At 50.3% G+C, this 12,368-nt stretch overlaps 1 protein-coding gene across 14 annotated transcripts in view; it reads right to left on the bottom strand.

The window, feature by feature from the left end:
- HM13 (histocompatibility minor 13) overlaps positions 1-12,368 on the bottom strand; it is a 55,066-nt gene that overhangs the window by 5,212 nt on the left and 37,486 nt on the right. For 8 of the 14 annotated variants that reach the window (XR_010578621.2, XR_010578622.2, XM_045362703.3 and 5 more), the window contains 3 exons: positions 9,804-9,887; positions 4,659-4,695; positions 2,590-2,692 (listed from right to left, as the gene is read on the bottom strand). Coding sequence is in view for 10 of the 14 variants with exons in the window: in XM_045362703.3 (XP_045218638.1) it covers positions 2,590-2,692; positions 4,659-4,695; positions 9,804-9,887 (224 nt within the window). In the remaining 4 variants the exon portion in view is untranslated. The remainder of the gene's footprint in view (positions 1-2,589; positions 2,693-4,658; positions 4,696-9,803; positions 9,888-12,368) is intronic. The other 6 variants (XR_012419229.1, XR_012419230.1, XM_065522941.2 and 3 more) reach the window with 1 other exon arrangement.

The following is a 12,368-nucleotide window of genomic DNA, read 5'->3' as shown; positions in this document are numbered from 1 at the left end:
CCCAGCACTTTGGGAGGCCGAGACGGGCGGATCACGAGGTCAGGAGATCGAGACCATCCTGGCTAACACCGTGAAACCCCGTCTCTACTAAAAATACAAAAAACTAGCCGGGCGAGGTGGCGGGCGCCTGTAGTCCCAGCTACTCCGGAGGCTGAGGCAGGAGAATGGCCTAAACCCGGGAGGCGGAGCTTGCAGTGAGCTGAGATCCCGCCACTGCACTCCAGCCCGGGCTACAGAGCAAGACTCCGTCTCAAAAAAAAAAAAAAAAAAAAAAAAAAAAAAAAAAAAATTTTTAGTAGAGACAGGGTTTCACCATGTTGGCCAGGATAGTCTTGATCTCCTGACCTCGTGATCCACCCACCTCGGTCTCCCAAAGTGCTAGGATTACAGGTGTGAGCCACCGTGCCCGGCTAATTTTGTGTTTTTAGTAGAGATGGGGTTTCCCCATGCTGGTCAGGCTGGTCTTGAACTCCTGACCTCAGGTGATCCACCCGCCTTGGCCTCCCAAAGTGCTGGGATTACAGGTGTGAGCCACCACACCTGGCTGGAGACTTCATTCTTAATGTAAAGCCAGCCCTTGGCCAGAGAACAAATAAATCTTTCCCACATGCCCTTGATCCTAATATTCAGATTTATTTCTTGCCATCTGCCATAGGTGGGCTGTGATCAATACTGTATTACGTATATTAAATTATTGAATCTAACAATCCCTAAGTAGGCTGGGAGTGGTGGCTCACGCTTGTAATCCCAGCACTTTGGGAGGCTGAGGTGGGTAGATCAGCTGCAGTCAGGAGTTTGAAACCAGCCTGGCCAACATGGGGAAACCCTGTTTCTACTAAAAATACAAAATCAGTTGGGCGTGATGGTGCATGCCTGTAACCCCAGCTACTTGGGAGGCTGAGGCAGGAGAATTGCTTGAGCCCAGGAGGCAGAGGTTCCAATGAGCTGAGATCACACCACTGCACAAAGGCAGAAGTGTCCCTTACCTAGAGCACTGGGACTACCTGTGTGTTGGAGAGTAGGGGACCCCATGGAACACAGTCCCCTCACGTCCTGGATCCCCTTTCCAAGAAGAATTTTTAGAGGTGCCCACTTGGATGACTAGGGAGAACGGCTAGGCTGCTGCTGTTGAGTAACACAGGACTTGGGCCAGGGTTCAGGAGTTCGTTAGTCCGGAGTCCAGATAGCCATCCAGGGCCCAGCCTGACGTAGTGTCCGCATTCTTTCAGCGCTGCAGTTGCCCCATAAAGGAAGACTCCTGTGTGCCAGAGCTCTGAATGGGTGCCTTTTCCCAGTCCAGCCAGGCAGAAGGCGAGGTTGCCCCCTTGTGGCCACTGGGAGAACTAGCTCTGGGCTTGGACTCCAGGAAGGGGCTGAGAGCTGCAGAGACCTCCAAAAGGCCCCTTAACTAGTTCTCCAGTCCAGCCAGGTCCAGTCACTCTCTGCCACCCCTTGCCATATGCATGTTACTCTCAGCTTACACACGCTTGAAGCCCTTGAGCAGAAGTGAGAGGCAGTTCCACAATGGTTCTTGGTTTTTCTACTTATGGGCTAGGGGCCTTTTGACCTTCTATAAAGTAATACTAGGACTAAATGAGTTATTAGCAAAAGAGTTTAGCACAGTGCCTGGCACAGAGTGATTTAAAAAAACCCCAGCTTTGGTGATTAATTCAAAGATGACTCGTCTGTATTTGGGCCCTGGGGAAGGGGAAAGGGGACAGAAGCAGCAAGCCCAGAGTTCCATGGTTACTGGGTAGTGCTGGCATTCACAACAGGGCTCCCTTAGCCCCTGTTCCATGCTGGCTTTCCCATGGCCAGGGCTTGACAGCCTGGGTGTGGCTTCCATGCTGACCCAGGTTTGAATCCCGGCTTTATCACATACGTGCAGTGTGGCACCTCAACTCGTTTCCCCGCCTGTTCACAAGGACCCTCACGGGTGCAGAGCCTGGCATGTGGAAGTGCTTAACAAACAGGAGTTCTTATTATTTCCAGCAGAGAGTAGGGCAATCCTGTCTGCTCACTTTCCCCTGAATCTTCCCCTCTCAAGGCCACACTGAAGGCTCCCAGTCCTTGTGCTACGTTGCCTCATTCTGTGGCAGCTCAGTACTCCATCCTCATCTTGGTGGGAGAAGGAGGCAGAGCCTGGGCTACTTGGGAGTAGGGGGAGGGAGGCCCCAGTACCCAACACCTACTCCAATCCTGTTCTTCTCTGTCTGCTTCCCACTACCAAGGCTGAGAAGCCAAACCCTCTTTCCTGGACTCTCCTGTAGCCAGGGTTGCTTTAGGACCCCAATTTGGCCCACGAGATGCTGAGAGGGTTCTGGGAAAGTTCCTGCCTTCCTGATGAAGGAAGCAGTCATGGCTGTTATGCTTTTCCCTCCTTCTTGCCTCTAACGTGCCCATGCTGCTTGGAGCAGTGGCAGCCATCTTGCAACCACAAATGAAAGGCCAAGAGAATCACAGACATGACTGCTTCAACACCAGTGGAGAGTGCCTATCTCTGGACTGCTTGCATTTACAAATAAATCCTCTGTAAGTTCCTCTATTTGCAGTGAGGTGTTCTTGACACTCTGATACCATCCTGCTCACCTGAGCATGCTTGAAGATGTGCATGATGAAGATGGTAAGGCCCAGGCCAAAGATGTAGGCCGCAAAGCTGGTGTAGAAGTAGGTGTGGGTATTTTTCTTCAAGCTTCAGGGAAGGTGTGAAGAAAGAGGAAGGTTAGATATAGGTTAGATATAACACCCCTTCTGAGGGAGCTGGGGAAGACCCTAGAGGTTGTGGGGGTGACTGAGCTCTGGGGTGGGAGTCTGGAGGTGGGTGTGCACGCTGATACTGCCCCCAGCTATGTGTCTCTGGACAAGTTGCTTTCCTTCTCTTAGCCTCAGTTTACTCATCTGCAAATGGGAAAATGAGGAGCTCATCTCCTTGGTAGTTATGAATGTCAAATGCTACAACCTAGAACAGTGGCTGTAAGACTTTAGTCAGCATAAAAATCATCTGGAAAGTTTGTGGAAAAATGCAGAATTCAAGGTTCCATCCCCAGGGAGTCTGATCTAATAGCCCTAGAGCAAGGTCCAGGAATCTGTATTTTGAAAAAACATCTGCGGTGAATCTCATACTGTTGGATCATGCTTTGAGAAACAGATACAAAAACTGCAAAGGTAAGTTACTACTTTTAAGTGCAGTGGGCGTAATAGTTCAGTGGCCGATTGGTGGCACTAACAGATGCTGGCTGCGTAAATAAATGCCAGCGGCTTCCTGGAGGTGATTCATCCAAGATCGGCTTCAGAACAGATGAATCATATGCAGCCCGACATTGCCATTACGTGACTTCCCTCTCCAATGCCAGCTCCATAACCTCTGCATGTCCCCAGTGCCTGGGATGTGCCCAGCCAGTACTATGGACTCAGTTAACATTTGTGGAATGAATAAGTGCTTCTGACACCCTTCTCTCCTTGTCCTGGGTGCTTCTAAGCCTTCAGCTGCAAGTACATTGAAAACTCGCCTATCGTGAGAATTTGGGTACAAGTGACTCCCTTTGGGAATGTTGCACTGATTCTGGAATCAGCTGAGGAGCTGCTTATGCTGTGAGCCCAGGCTAGAAATGAGACTCTGTCTCTGAGGGTGCTGGCAGTCGAATCTGTTTCCAGCAAATAGCCTGGGGGTTTCTGATGGGTTTCACTTTGTATTACCTCTGAACAGCCAGGAGTAGACATGGCTGGCACAGACATCCCTCTACTTACAGACTGGCCAGGTCTCTTCCAAAGGTGACTATGAGCCCATATGCTCCTAAGGTTCGAAGTGGCACTACACTAATAACCCAGGTGTATGTGAGTGGGGAAAAACCTAAGTTTCACATGGAAACTGGATTTCAATGATGCTGGTAGTAAGTCTCTCATTATCACTGTCACTGTTATTACTGCTTTTGCAACTATCAGGCATGAGGAAACCAAGAGTTCACAAACCACCTCAAAGTTAAGTGCACACACTGCCAGCCCTCACAGATGACGGAGCATAAAATGAATGGAGCTGTTGCTGGCGCCCCCTGCTGACGGCAAGTCCTGTTGCACACAGGTGCATTAACTCGGATAAGACCTTTCCTGTGTTTTAAATGCTGACCTAAGTTGGCCCACCTTCTCTTCCTCGTGCTGTCTACAACAGACTGAAAAATGTCTGAGTAAAGAGAGGGCAGGGAACAGCTAGAGGAGCTGAGACATGGTGACCTGACCCTAGGCTGATAAAAGATGATGATGATGACTGCAACCAGGATTCAACCAAGAGCTGAGGTCAGTATGTGCTTAGCACTCTCTCCAGATATTCATGGTAGGAACTCTTGTTATTAACTCAAGATGAGAAACCAGAGGCTCAGGGAGGTCAGGCCACTTGTCAAGGTCACACAGTGAGAAAGCACTGTGAGTACCACCAGGTCCTTGTGGGTTTAAAACTCTTGGCCTGTGATTCTTAAAACATTTTTTTGACCACAAGCTCTTCAAACACTTAGAACTTCAAGATGCAAAATGCAGATGAAATCAGAATTGCTCTGGCTGCTATGGGGTGGAGGGTCTGGTCCCCTGAGGTACCTTCTCTGGGTTCCTGAAGGCCACTGGAGAATCCCTGGAGAACCCCATGCTGGGGCAGGCCCTCACTCACTCACCTGATGTCAAAGCGCAGCAGCAAGGCAATGAAGATCCCTGTGGGAGAAAGCCGGGGTTAGAGAGTGAAAGGGAAGCAGCCGGGCAGTGACCTAACAAGAGACTGGGTCCTGGTCCCTGACCTGGTGTTCCATCTTGGAGCAATCATTGGAGACCAAGGGTGTGGCCACTACTCTCAAGTGCCAGCAGAAAGTCCCATTTCTCTGCCTAGAACAATGAGAGTGGCCCGGGATTTTACTTTGGCCTGGGACAATGACCCGGTCCCTCACCGCACCATACGGTCACACTGTGACTGCCCAAATGCTTATCAAGTGCCTACGTACCAGACGCTATGGACAATGCAGGAGTAGGCAAAATAACTGCTCCCGCAGAGCTCAGCCAGGGGGACAGGGTAGCCACACTATGACATACCTCAAATAGTCATGGACATCACTGTGAGACTGTAACTGTTAAAGAGTGCTTCCACTTTGGAAGGCCGAGGTGGGTGGATCACGAGGTCAGGAGTTCAAGACCATTCTGGCCAACATGGCAAAACCTCGTCTCTACTAAAAATACAAAAATTAGCCAGGCATGGTGGCACACAACTGTAGTCCCAGCTACTCGGGAGGCTGAGGCACAAGAATTGCTAGAACCCAGGAAGTGGAGGCTGCAGTGAGCCAAGATCGCACTGCTGCACTCCAGCCTGGTGACAGAGCGAGACTCTGTCTCAAAAAACAAAACAAAAACCGAAAAATAGCCAGGTGTGGTGGCAGGCACCTGTAGTCCCAGCTACTTGGGAGGCTGAGGTTGCAGTGAGCTGAGATCACACCACTGCACTCCAGCCTGGGCGACAGAGTGACTCCATCTCAAAACAAAAAACAAACAACAAACAACCCCCCCTCCCCCCAATCTGCCAGGCATGGCGATGCACGCCTGTAATTCTAGCCACTCGGGAGGCTGAGGCAGGAGAAATGTGCTTCCCACGTCTTGAGAAGGTATAACAGGATGAGACCTAGGCTGGGCGGGGGCGAAGGAGGGGAAAGAAGGAAGGCTTCTTGGAAATGCCACATGCCAGGAGGAGAGAACAGCACGTGCAAAGGTCCTGGAGAAAGAGGGCTCAGAGATGTGGCAGGGACTGAGGGGCCACTAAGGCAGCTTGCCCACCGGCAGGAGATGAGATGGACCAGCCCTGCAGGGCCCTGAGGACCATGGGGAGGAGTTGGGTCTTTATCCTCAGTGAAGAGATGCCCTGGAGGAGTTCTGAGCAGAACAACCTAAACAGATTTTGAAAACGGTCCCTGTGGCAGCTGTGTGGCTGGATGGGGAAGGAGGGGCAAGTAGCAGGCCATTTGAAGGCTCCACAGGAGCACAGGAGAGGGTTACCTCAGTCTACCCACCTCACTCTGAAACTTCAAAACCAAGCCAATTATAAGCAATGGTTCTGCTAAAAAAGAAAAAAGAGAGACATCCCAGAAGTCTAAGCATCCCCAAAACACAGCCAAGCAGTCCTGCCCCTGTGCTATACACACACCCTGTGTGTCTGCCTCCCTCACTGGGCTCTGAGTCTCATTTACTTCAAGGAAGGCATTGATAAGAAGCACTGCCTGGCCGGGCACGATGGCTCACGCCTGCAATCTCAGCACTTTGGGAGGCTGAGGCAGGTGGATCACCTGAGGCCAGGAGTTCAAGACCAGCCTAACATGGTGAAACCCCGTCTCTACTAAAAATACAAAATTAGCTGGGTGTGGTGGCACATGCCTGTAATCCCAGCTATGCAGGAGGCTGAGGTTGCAGTGAGCTTAGATTGTGCCATTGCACGACAGCCCGGGCAACAAGAGCAAAATAAAATTCCATCTCCAAAAAAAAAAAAACAAAAAAGCAGCACTGCCTGTCAACATATGATTAATTTTAAAGAGGGAAATGAATTAGTTCTCGATGAATACTCTGTAGGAGTAGGGAGTTGGTTGGGGAGAGAGCAGACAACTGGTTATTCTGGAAACAACTGGGAACTCAGCGCCCCCTGGCGGCTGATTTCTACAAGTGTTCTCCAGCTAATCCAAGAGTCAGAGCTCTGCCAGGGGCTCTCACTCCTTTTTTTTTTTTTTTTGAGACGGAGTCTCGCTCTGTCGCCCAGGCTGGAGTGCAGTGGCCGGATCTCAGCTCACTGCAAACTCCGCCTCCCGGGTCTACGCCATTCTCCTGCCTCAGCCTCCTGAGTAGCTGGGACTACAGGCGCCCGCCACCTCGCCCGGCCAGTTTTTGTATTTTTTTGGTAGAGACGGGGTTTCACCGTGTTAGCCAGGCTGGTCTTGATCTCCTGACCTCGTGATCCGCCCGTCTCGGCCTCCCAAAGTGCTGGGATTACAGGCTTGAGCCACCGCGCCCGGCCGGGGCTCTCACTCCTAAAGTGCATCTGGCCTTCCAAGCAACGCTCCACTGAGACTCTGTGATCAACTTACATTTATTGTGATTTCGGGACTACTGGGGATATATATAGAAGGTGGGGGAAGGACAAATATGCCGAGATACCCTGTGCTTGTCTCAAGCCCAGAAATTATGACAAGGACACAGGAGAAGTTTGTGGGGGTGCCTGACAGACCGTGCCCTGGAGAGTGAGTCAAATGCTTTACAGGACTCCATTTCTTCTTTCTGACGGAGATGCCTTCTACTGGGGAAGCAAGTCTCCCTGCCTCACAGCACTGCAAATTATGAAGACACATGGGTGCAAGCCCACACCCCCATGGTCTCAGGCAAGTCAAACCTGTTTCCTTATCTGTAAAATGTGAATGCCCTCTATCTCACTGGACTGTTGGGAGAAGTAAAGATAACATATAAAAAGCACCTAGCACCATTCTTGGTACACAACAGGTGCTTGATAAATGGTAGCTGTTGCGATTACCATCTTATTACTGCTAGTACTGCTGTAAGAGCAGTTCTGACAGCATAGCCTTTTTCGCAGTTGGACAGCGCTGGTCTGAGTTCTGGCCCTGTTGCTTACTAGTGTGTGAATTTGTATCAGTCCCTTTACTTCTGAGCTTCAGTTTCCTCACTGGTAAAACAGGGAAAGCCTCTGTGTCACCTCCATGTGTCACAAGATGCAACTGTCACAAATAGAAGTGCCTGTATCACCCTAGGTGATCAGAATTGCTAATAGCATCCTGCCCTGGAAAGTAAGTCAGCCTTTAATCTGCTGCTTTAAAAGAATTCCTCTTCTTTTAAAAAAATATAGACAGGGTCGGCCAGGCGTGGTGGCTCATGCCTGTAATCTCAGCACTTTAGGAGGCCGAGGTGGGTAGGTCACCTGAAGTCAGGAGTATATACACACACACACACACACGCACACATATATATATATATATAGTCTCACAATTCGCCCAGACCTTCTTCTTTAAGAGACAGGGCCTCACTCTGTCACCCAGGCTGAAGTGTAGTGGCACAATCATAGCTCACTGCAACCTTAATTAAACTCCTGGGCTCAAGCCATCCTCCTACCTCAGCCTCCAGAGTAGCTGCGACTACAGGCATGAGCCACCATAAACTGGCTAATTTTTTTTTTTTGGTAGAGATGAGGTCTTGCTATGTTGTCCAGACTGGTCTTGAACTCCTGGCATCAAGCGATCCTCCCCACTCAGGCTTCCAAAGTGTTGGAACTACAGGTGTGAGGCACTGTGCCCAGGTAAAACCATTTTTTTTTTTTTTTTTTTGAGACAGAGTCTTGCTTGTTGCCTAGACTGGAGTGCAGTGGCGCGATCTCGGCTCACTGAAAGTTCCGCCTCCTGGGTTCACGCCATTCTCCTGCCTCAGCCTCCCTAGTAGCTGGGACTACAGGCGCCCGCCACCATGCCCAGCTAATTTTTTATATTTTTATACAGACAGGGTTTCACTGTGTTAGCCAGGATGGTCTCCATCTCCTGACCTCATGATCCGCCCGCCTCGGCCTCCCAAAGTGCTGGGATTACAGGCGTGAGCCACCATGCCTGGCCTAAAACTTTCTTTTTTTTTTGAGATGGAGTCTCACTCTGTTGCCCAGGCTGGAGTGCAGTGGCTGGATCTCAGCTCACTGCAAGCTCCGCCTCCCGGGTTCAAGTGATTCTCCTGCCTCAGCTTCCCGAGTAGCTGGGACGACAGGTGCCCACCAGCTCGCCCGGCTAGTTTTTTGTATTTTTTAGTAGAGACGGGGTTTCATTGTGTTAGCCAGGATGGTCTTGATCTCCTGACCTCGTGATCCGCCTGTCTCGGCCTCCCAAAGTGCTGGGATTACAGGCTTGAGCCACCGCACCCAGCAAAACTTTCTTCTTTTAAGCAAGCTTCTAACCCTCTGACTCTGAGACTAGGAAGACAAGTACGTCCCCTGGGTTCACTGCCCCCACTACTGAGCCCAGATCAGCAGACACACACCACCTGAGCCTCAGTCACTTCAGCTGCCTTCAGAGTGGCAGCTCAGCTTTGCCATTAGTCTCTTTCTTGACTGGTAGTTTGAGCTGCTCCTGCCCCAAGGTGAGGCCAGGCTGTGGGTGTGCAGGATGTGCTCTCCTGCTTGGACTGTGGACGGGGCCCCTGTGTCCATACCCACTGACACACTGACTAGAACCCACACGCAGATCCAGGGGCTCAAAGGCCAGCTTCTGCAGACAAGCAGGTTTCCATGCACATGCTCCTCTGCTGAGAGTGCAGACACAGGAGCCCACGTGTGTGTTCTCCCTGGAGACATCTTGGCACAGGGAGGAGCAGCAAGGGGGCTATGGCAATTCTGGTACATCTGTGATGCTTGCAGACGCTGGGAAGGGGTATGTGTACGTGTGGGTGTGTGTGAGAGGGGTTCAGTCCATTAAGATTGTCATGAAATGTGCTTTTTCAGAGTGTACCTCAGTCTGTCATTAGACTTTTATTTTTGTAGTTCTTGAGCAACATCTGCTCACCTAGACCAGAGGCTCTGTGAAGACAGTCTTGTTCAATGACGCCTGACCAGGGCCCAGCCTGGAGCATGGCACCTGATTGGCACTCTGTAAATAGATGTTAAGGTGGAACCCTTCACCAGAGCCCGGGCTGATCCAGCCTTACTTTTTCTCTTTCTAAGCTGGTAAGCCTGTCTGTTTAGCAGTAATCCCCTTGCTCCAGAGAATACTCTCTCCACGCCTTTCACATGACCCCCAGCCTAGCAGGCTCACCTGGAATGACGACATCTCCAAGTCCCAGCATGGCAAAGTTGTTTGCTTCGAGGCCTTTCTCCAGCAGATCCTGGGGAAACACCACTGAAGGGGGAGGCGGGGATGTGAGGAGTCAGCTGGAGCCCAGTTTACTTTGTATTTTTTTTTTTTTTTGAGACAGGGGCTTGCTCTATTGCTGAGGGCAATGAGGATTGCAATCGGGAGTGCAATAGCATGATCTTGGCTCACTGCAACCTCTGTCTCCTAGGCTCAAGTGATTCTCCTGCTTCCTGAGTATCTGGGATTATAGGCACCCGCCCCATTTTTGTATTCCCAGCTTAATTTGACTCCTAACCCGCATTCTTGTTGTATGAAACTCACACATTTGTGTTTCTGGGTGGGACGTGGGGGATGAGGTGGTGAGAGGATGCAGGGCAATGTCTCCATCTGAGTCACAGCTGGTTAGAGGGGGGAGGAATCGGGTCATCTAGGCTGAAGGTTTAATGCCTTTACTGAGCTGTAACTCAAATAACCATACAATTTCAATGCCTTTTTGTAGCTATAGAACACTTTGGTTAAATGGGATTGACACTAAAGCCCAGTATATAAGAAAAGAGCCACACAGTGCCAACATCTACAAGGTTTCCCATCTCACAACAGGGGTATGGACAGATGGTGGCCCTTGTTCTGAAGCAGGGTGAGCCTGGGCTATAAGCTCCTTCTGTATTTGCTGAGGGAGAAAATGCCACACACCCGCAGATTCCTTAAGGCCCCTCACTCAGAAATCTTGCTGGATAGCTTGTTTGAATAAATACAGATTAGGGAGAAACGTCTCCCTGTGTCTAGTTATAGCAAAACGAGGTTGTAACTGGATTTCATCCATAGGGCCTTGCAAGCAGAGCAGTTACAAGTGGGTTTTAAAGTCTGACTTGTGGGTCTGTGGGTCTGAGCCCTAGCTCTGTGCTCTGCACAGTTTACTTACCTGCCTTAGTTTTCTCACCTGTGAAATGGGTAGACAACAGAACGGACCCCTCAGGGTAGTAGTGAAGATTAGATGATTTGTACACACTGTTAACTGCTACCCCATGCCTTCTTTACTAATCCAGTCCTGGTTTTGTGTGAGGCAGCCTTTCCAGGTGACAGGTCAAGTGTGGTGCAAGACTAAGCCACTTAGGAAAATCCTGTTCCTTGAATTCCTTACTTGCAGGTAGGGGGTCAGCTCTGACCAACAATATGTTTTTTCTTTTTGAGATGGAGTCTTGCTCTGTCACCCAGGCTGGAGTGCAGTGGCACAATCTCGGCTCACTGCAACTTCCGCTTCCTGGGTTCAAGTGATTCTCCTGCCTCAGCCCCCTGAGTAGCTGGAATTACAGGCGTGCGCCACCACGCCCGGCTAATTTTTGTATTTTTAGTAGAGATGGGGTTTCACCATGTTGGTCAGGCTGGTCTCGAATTCCTGACCTTGTGATCTGCCTGCCTTAGCCTCCCAAAGTGCTGGGATTATAGGTGTGAACCACCATACCTGGCCATTTTAAAAAAATTTTATTTTTTATACATACATACATACATATATATATATATATACGTATATATATTTGAGACAGAGTCTTACTCTGTCACCCAAGCTGGAGTGCAGTGGTGCGATCTTGGCTCACTGCAACCTTCATCTGGCCAACAATATGTACACAGAGGTACACAGGGTTTCTGGGTAAGCTTGTGCTTCCCTAATACATGGATAGGTACCCTTGCCCTGCCTGCCTCTTCCTGCCTTGTATGTACAACGCACGGTGATTTGCAGATTCTCTCTCTCAATCCTGGTACCATTCAATTCTGAGTGGCAGAGACTATAGTCTCCATTTTACAGTTCTAGAAACCAGGGCTCAGAGAGGACAAGTCTCCCCAAGGCCACAAATGGCAGAGCTGAGATTCAAGTCCAGGCAGCCTGACTTCAACATATGTGCACTTCACTGTTCTGCCTTTCTGCCACTGAGCTCTAGTCCTAGCAGTAGAAGGCAGTGGGTCTTCCCCCTAGCCCGGAAAACCAGACCCTAAGTATCAGAAACCAAATATGACAGCACCACTTTGCTGCTCGGAGCCTTCCGGTGGCCTACGGGCAGTGTCCAAGCTCCTTGGACAGGCATTCTTGGCTTCCCAAATCTGGCCTCTGCCTACCTCTTTCCAGCCTCTTTTCCCTGAACTCAGCTACGCCCACTCCCTGATTCTCTGCTCCCAGGTCCCTCCATGCACCTTCCTGCCTCCAGCCCTTTGCTGAAGCTGTACATTATCTTTCAAATGCCCATACTGCCCCTGCATGGTTGGGAAATGTGTATTCATCCTTCATGACCCAGAAAAGATTTTCCTGACACTCTGGCTGGGTTCTCTGGGCTTCGACACTTCTGGACTCATCCATCAAGGCATGTGGGGAAAAGCTGTTGCTCCGGCTGGCCCAGCATCTGTTCCCTTGCTCTGGAGAACTGCCCTCCCCTTGTACACTTGGTTCTGGGGGGCTGCCAATTCTAATACTCTGCCTCCAGGCACTGGAGAGGGCAGTGACCCTGGCCTGTCCATCGCGATCCTCCATTTCTC

Source organism: Macaca fascicularis, chromosome 10 (genome assembly GCF_037993035.2).
Source record: "Macaca fascicularis isolate 582-1 chromosome 10, T2T-MFA8v1.1".
NCBI lineage: Eukaryota > Metazoa > Chordata > Mammalia > Primates > Cercopithecidae > Macaca > Macaca fascicularis.
Note: the sequence above shows the minus strand (reverse complement) of the source record. Positions and strands in the feature narration are given on the sequence as shown.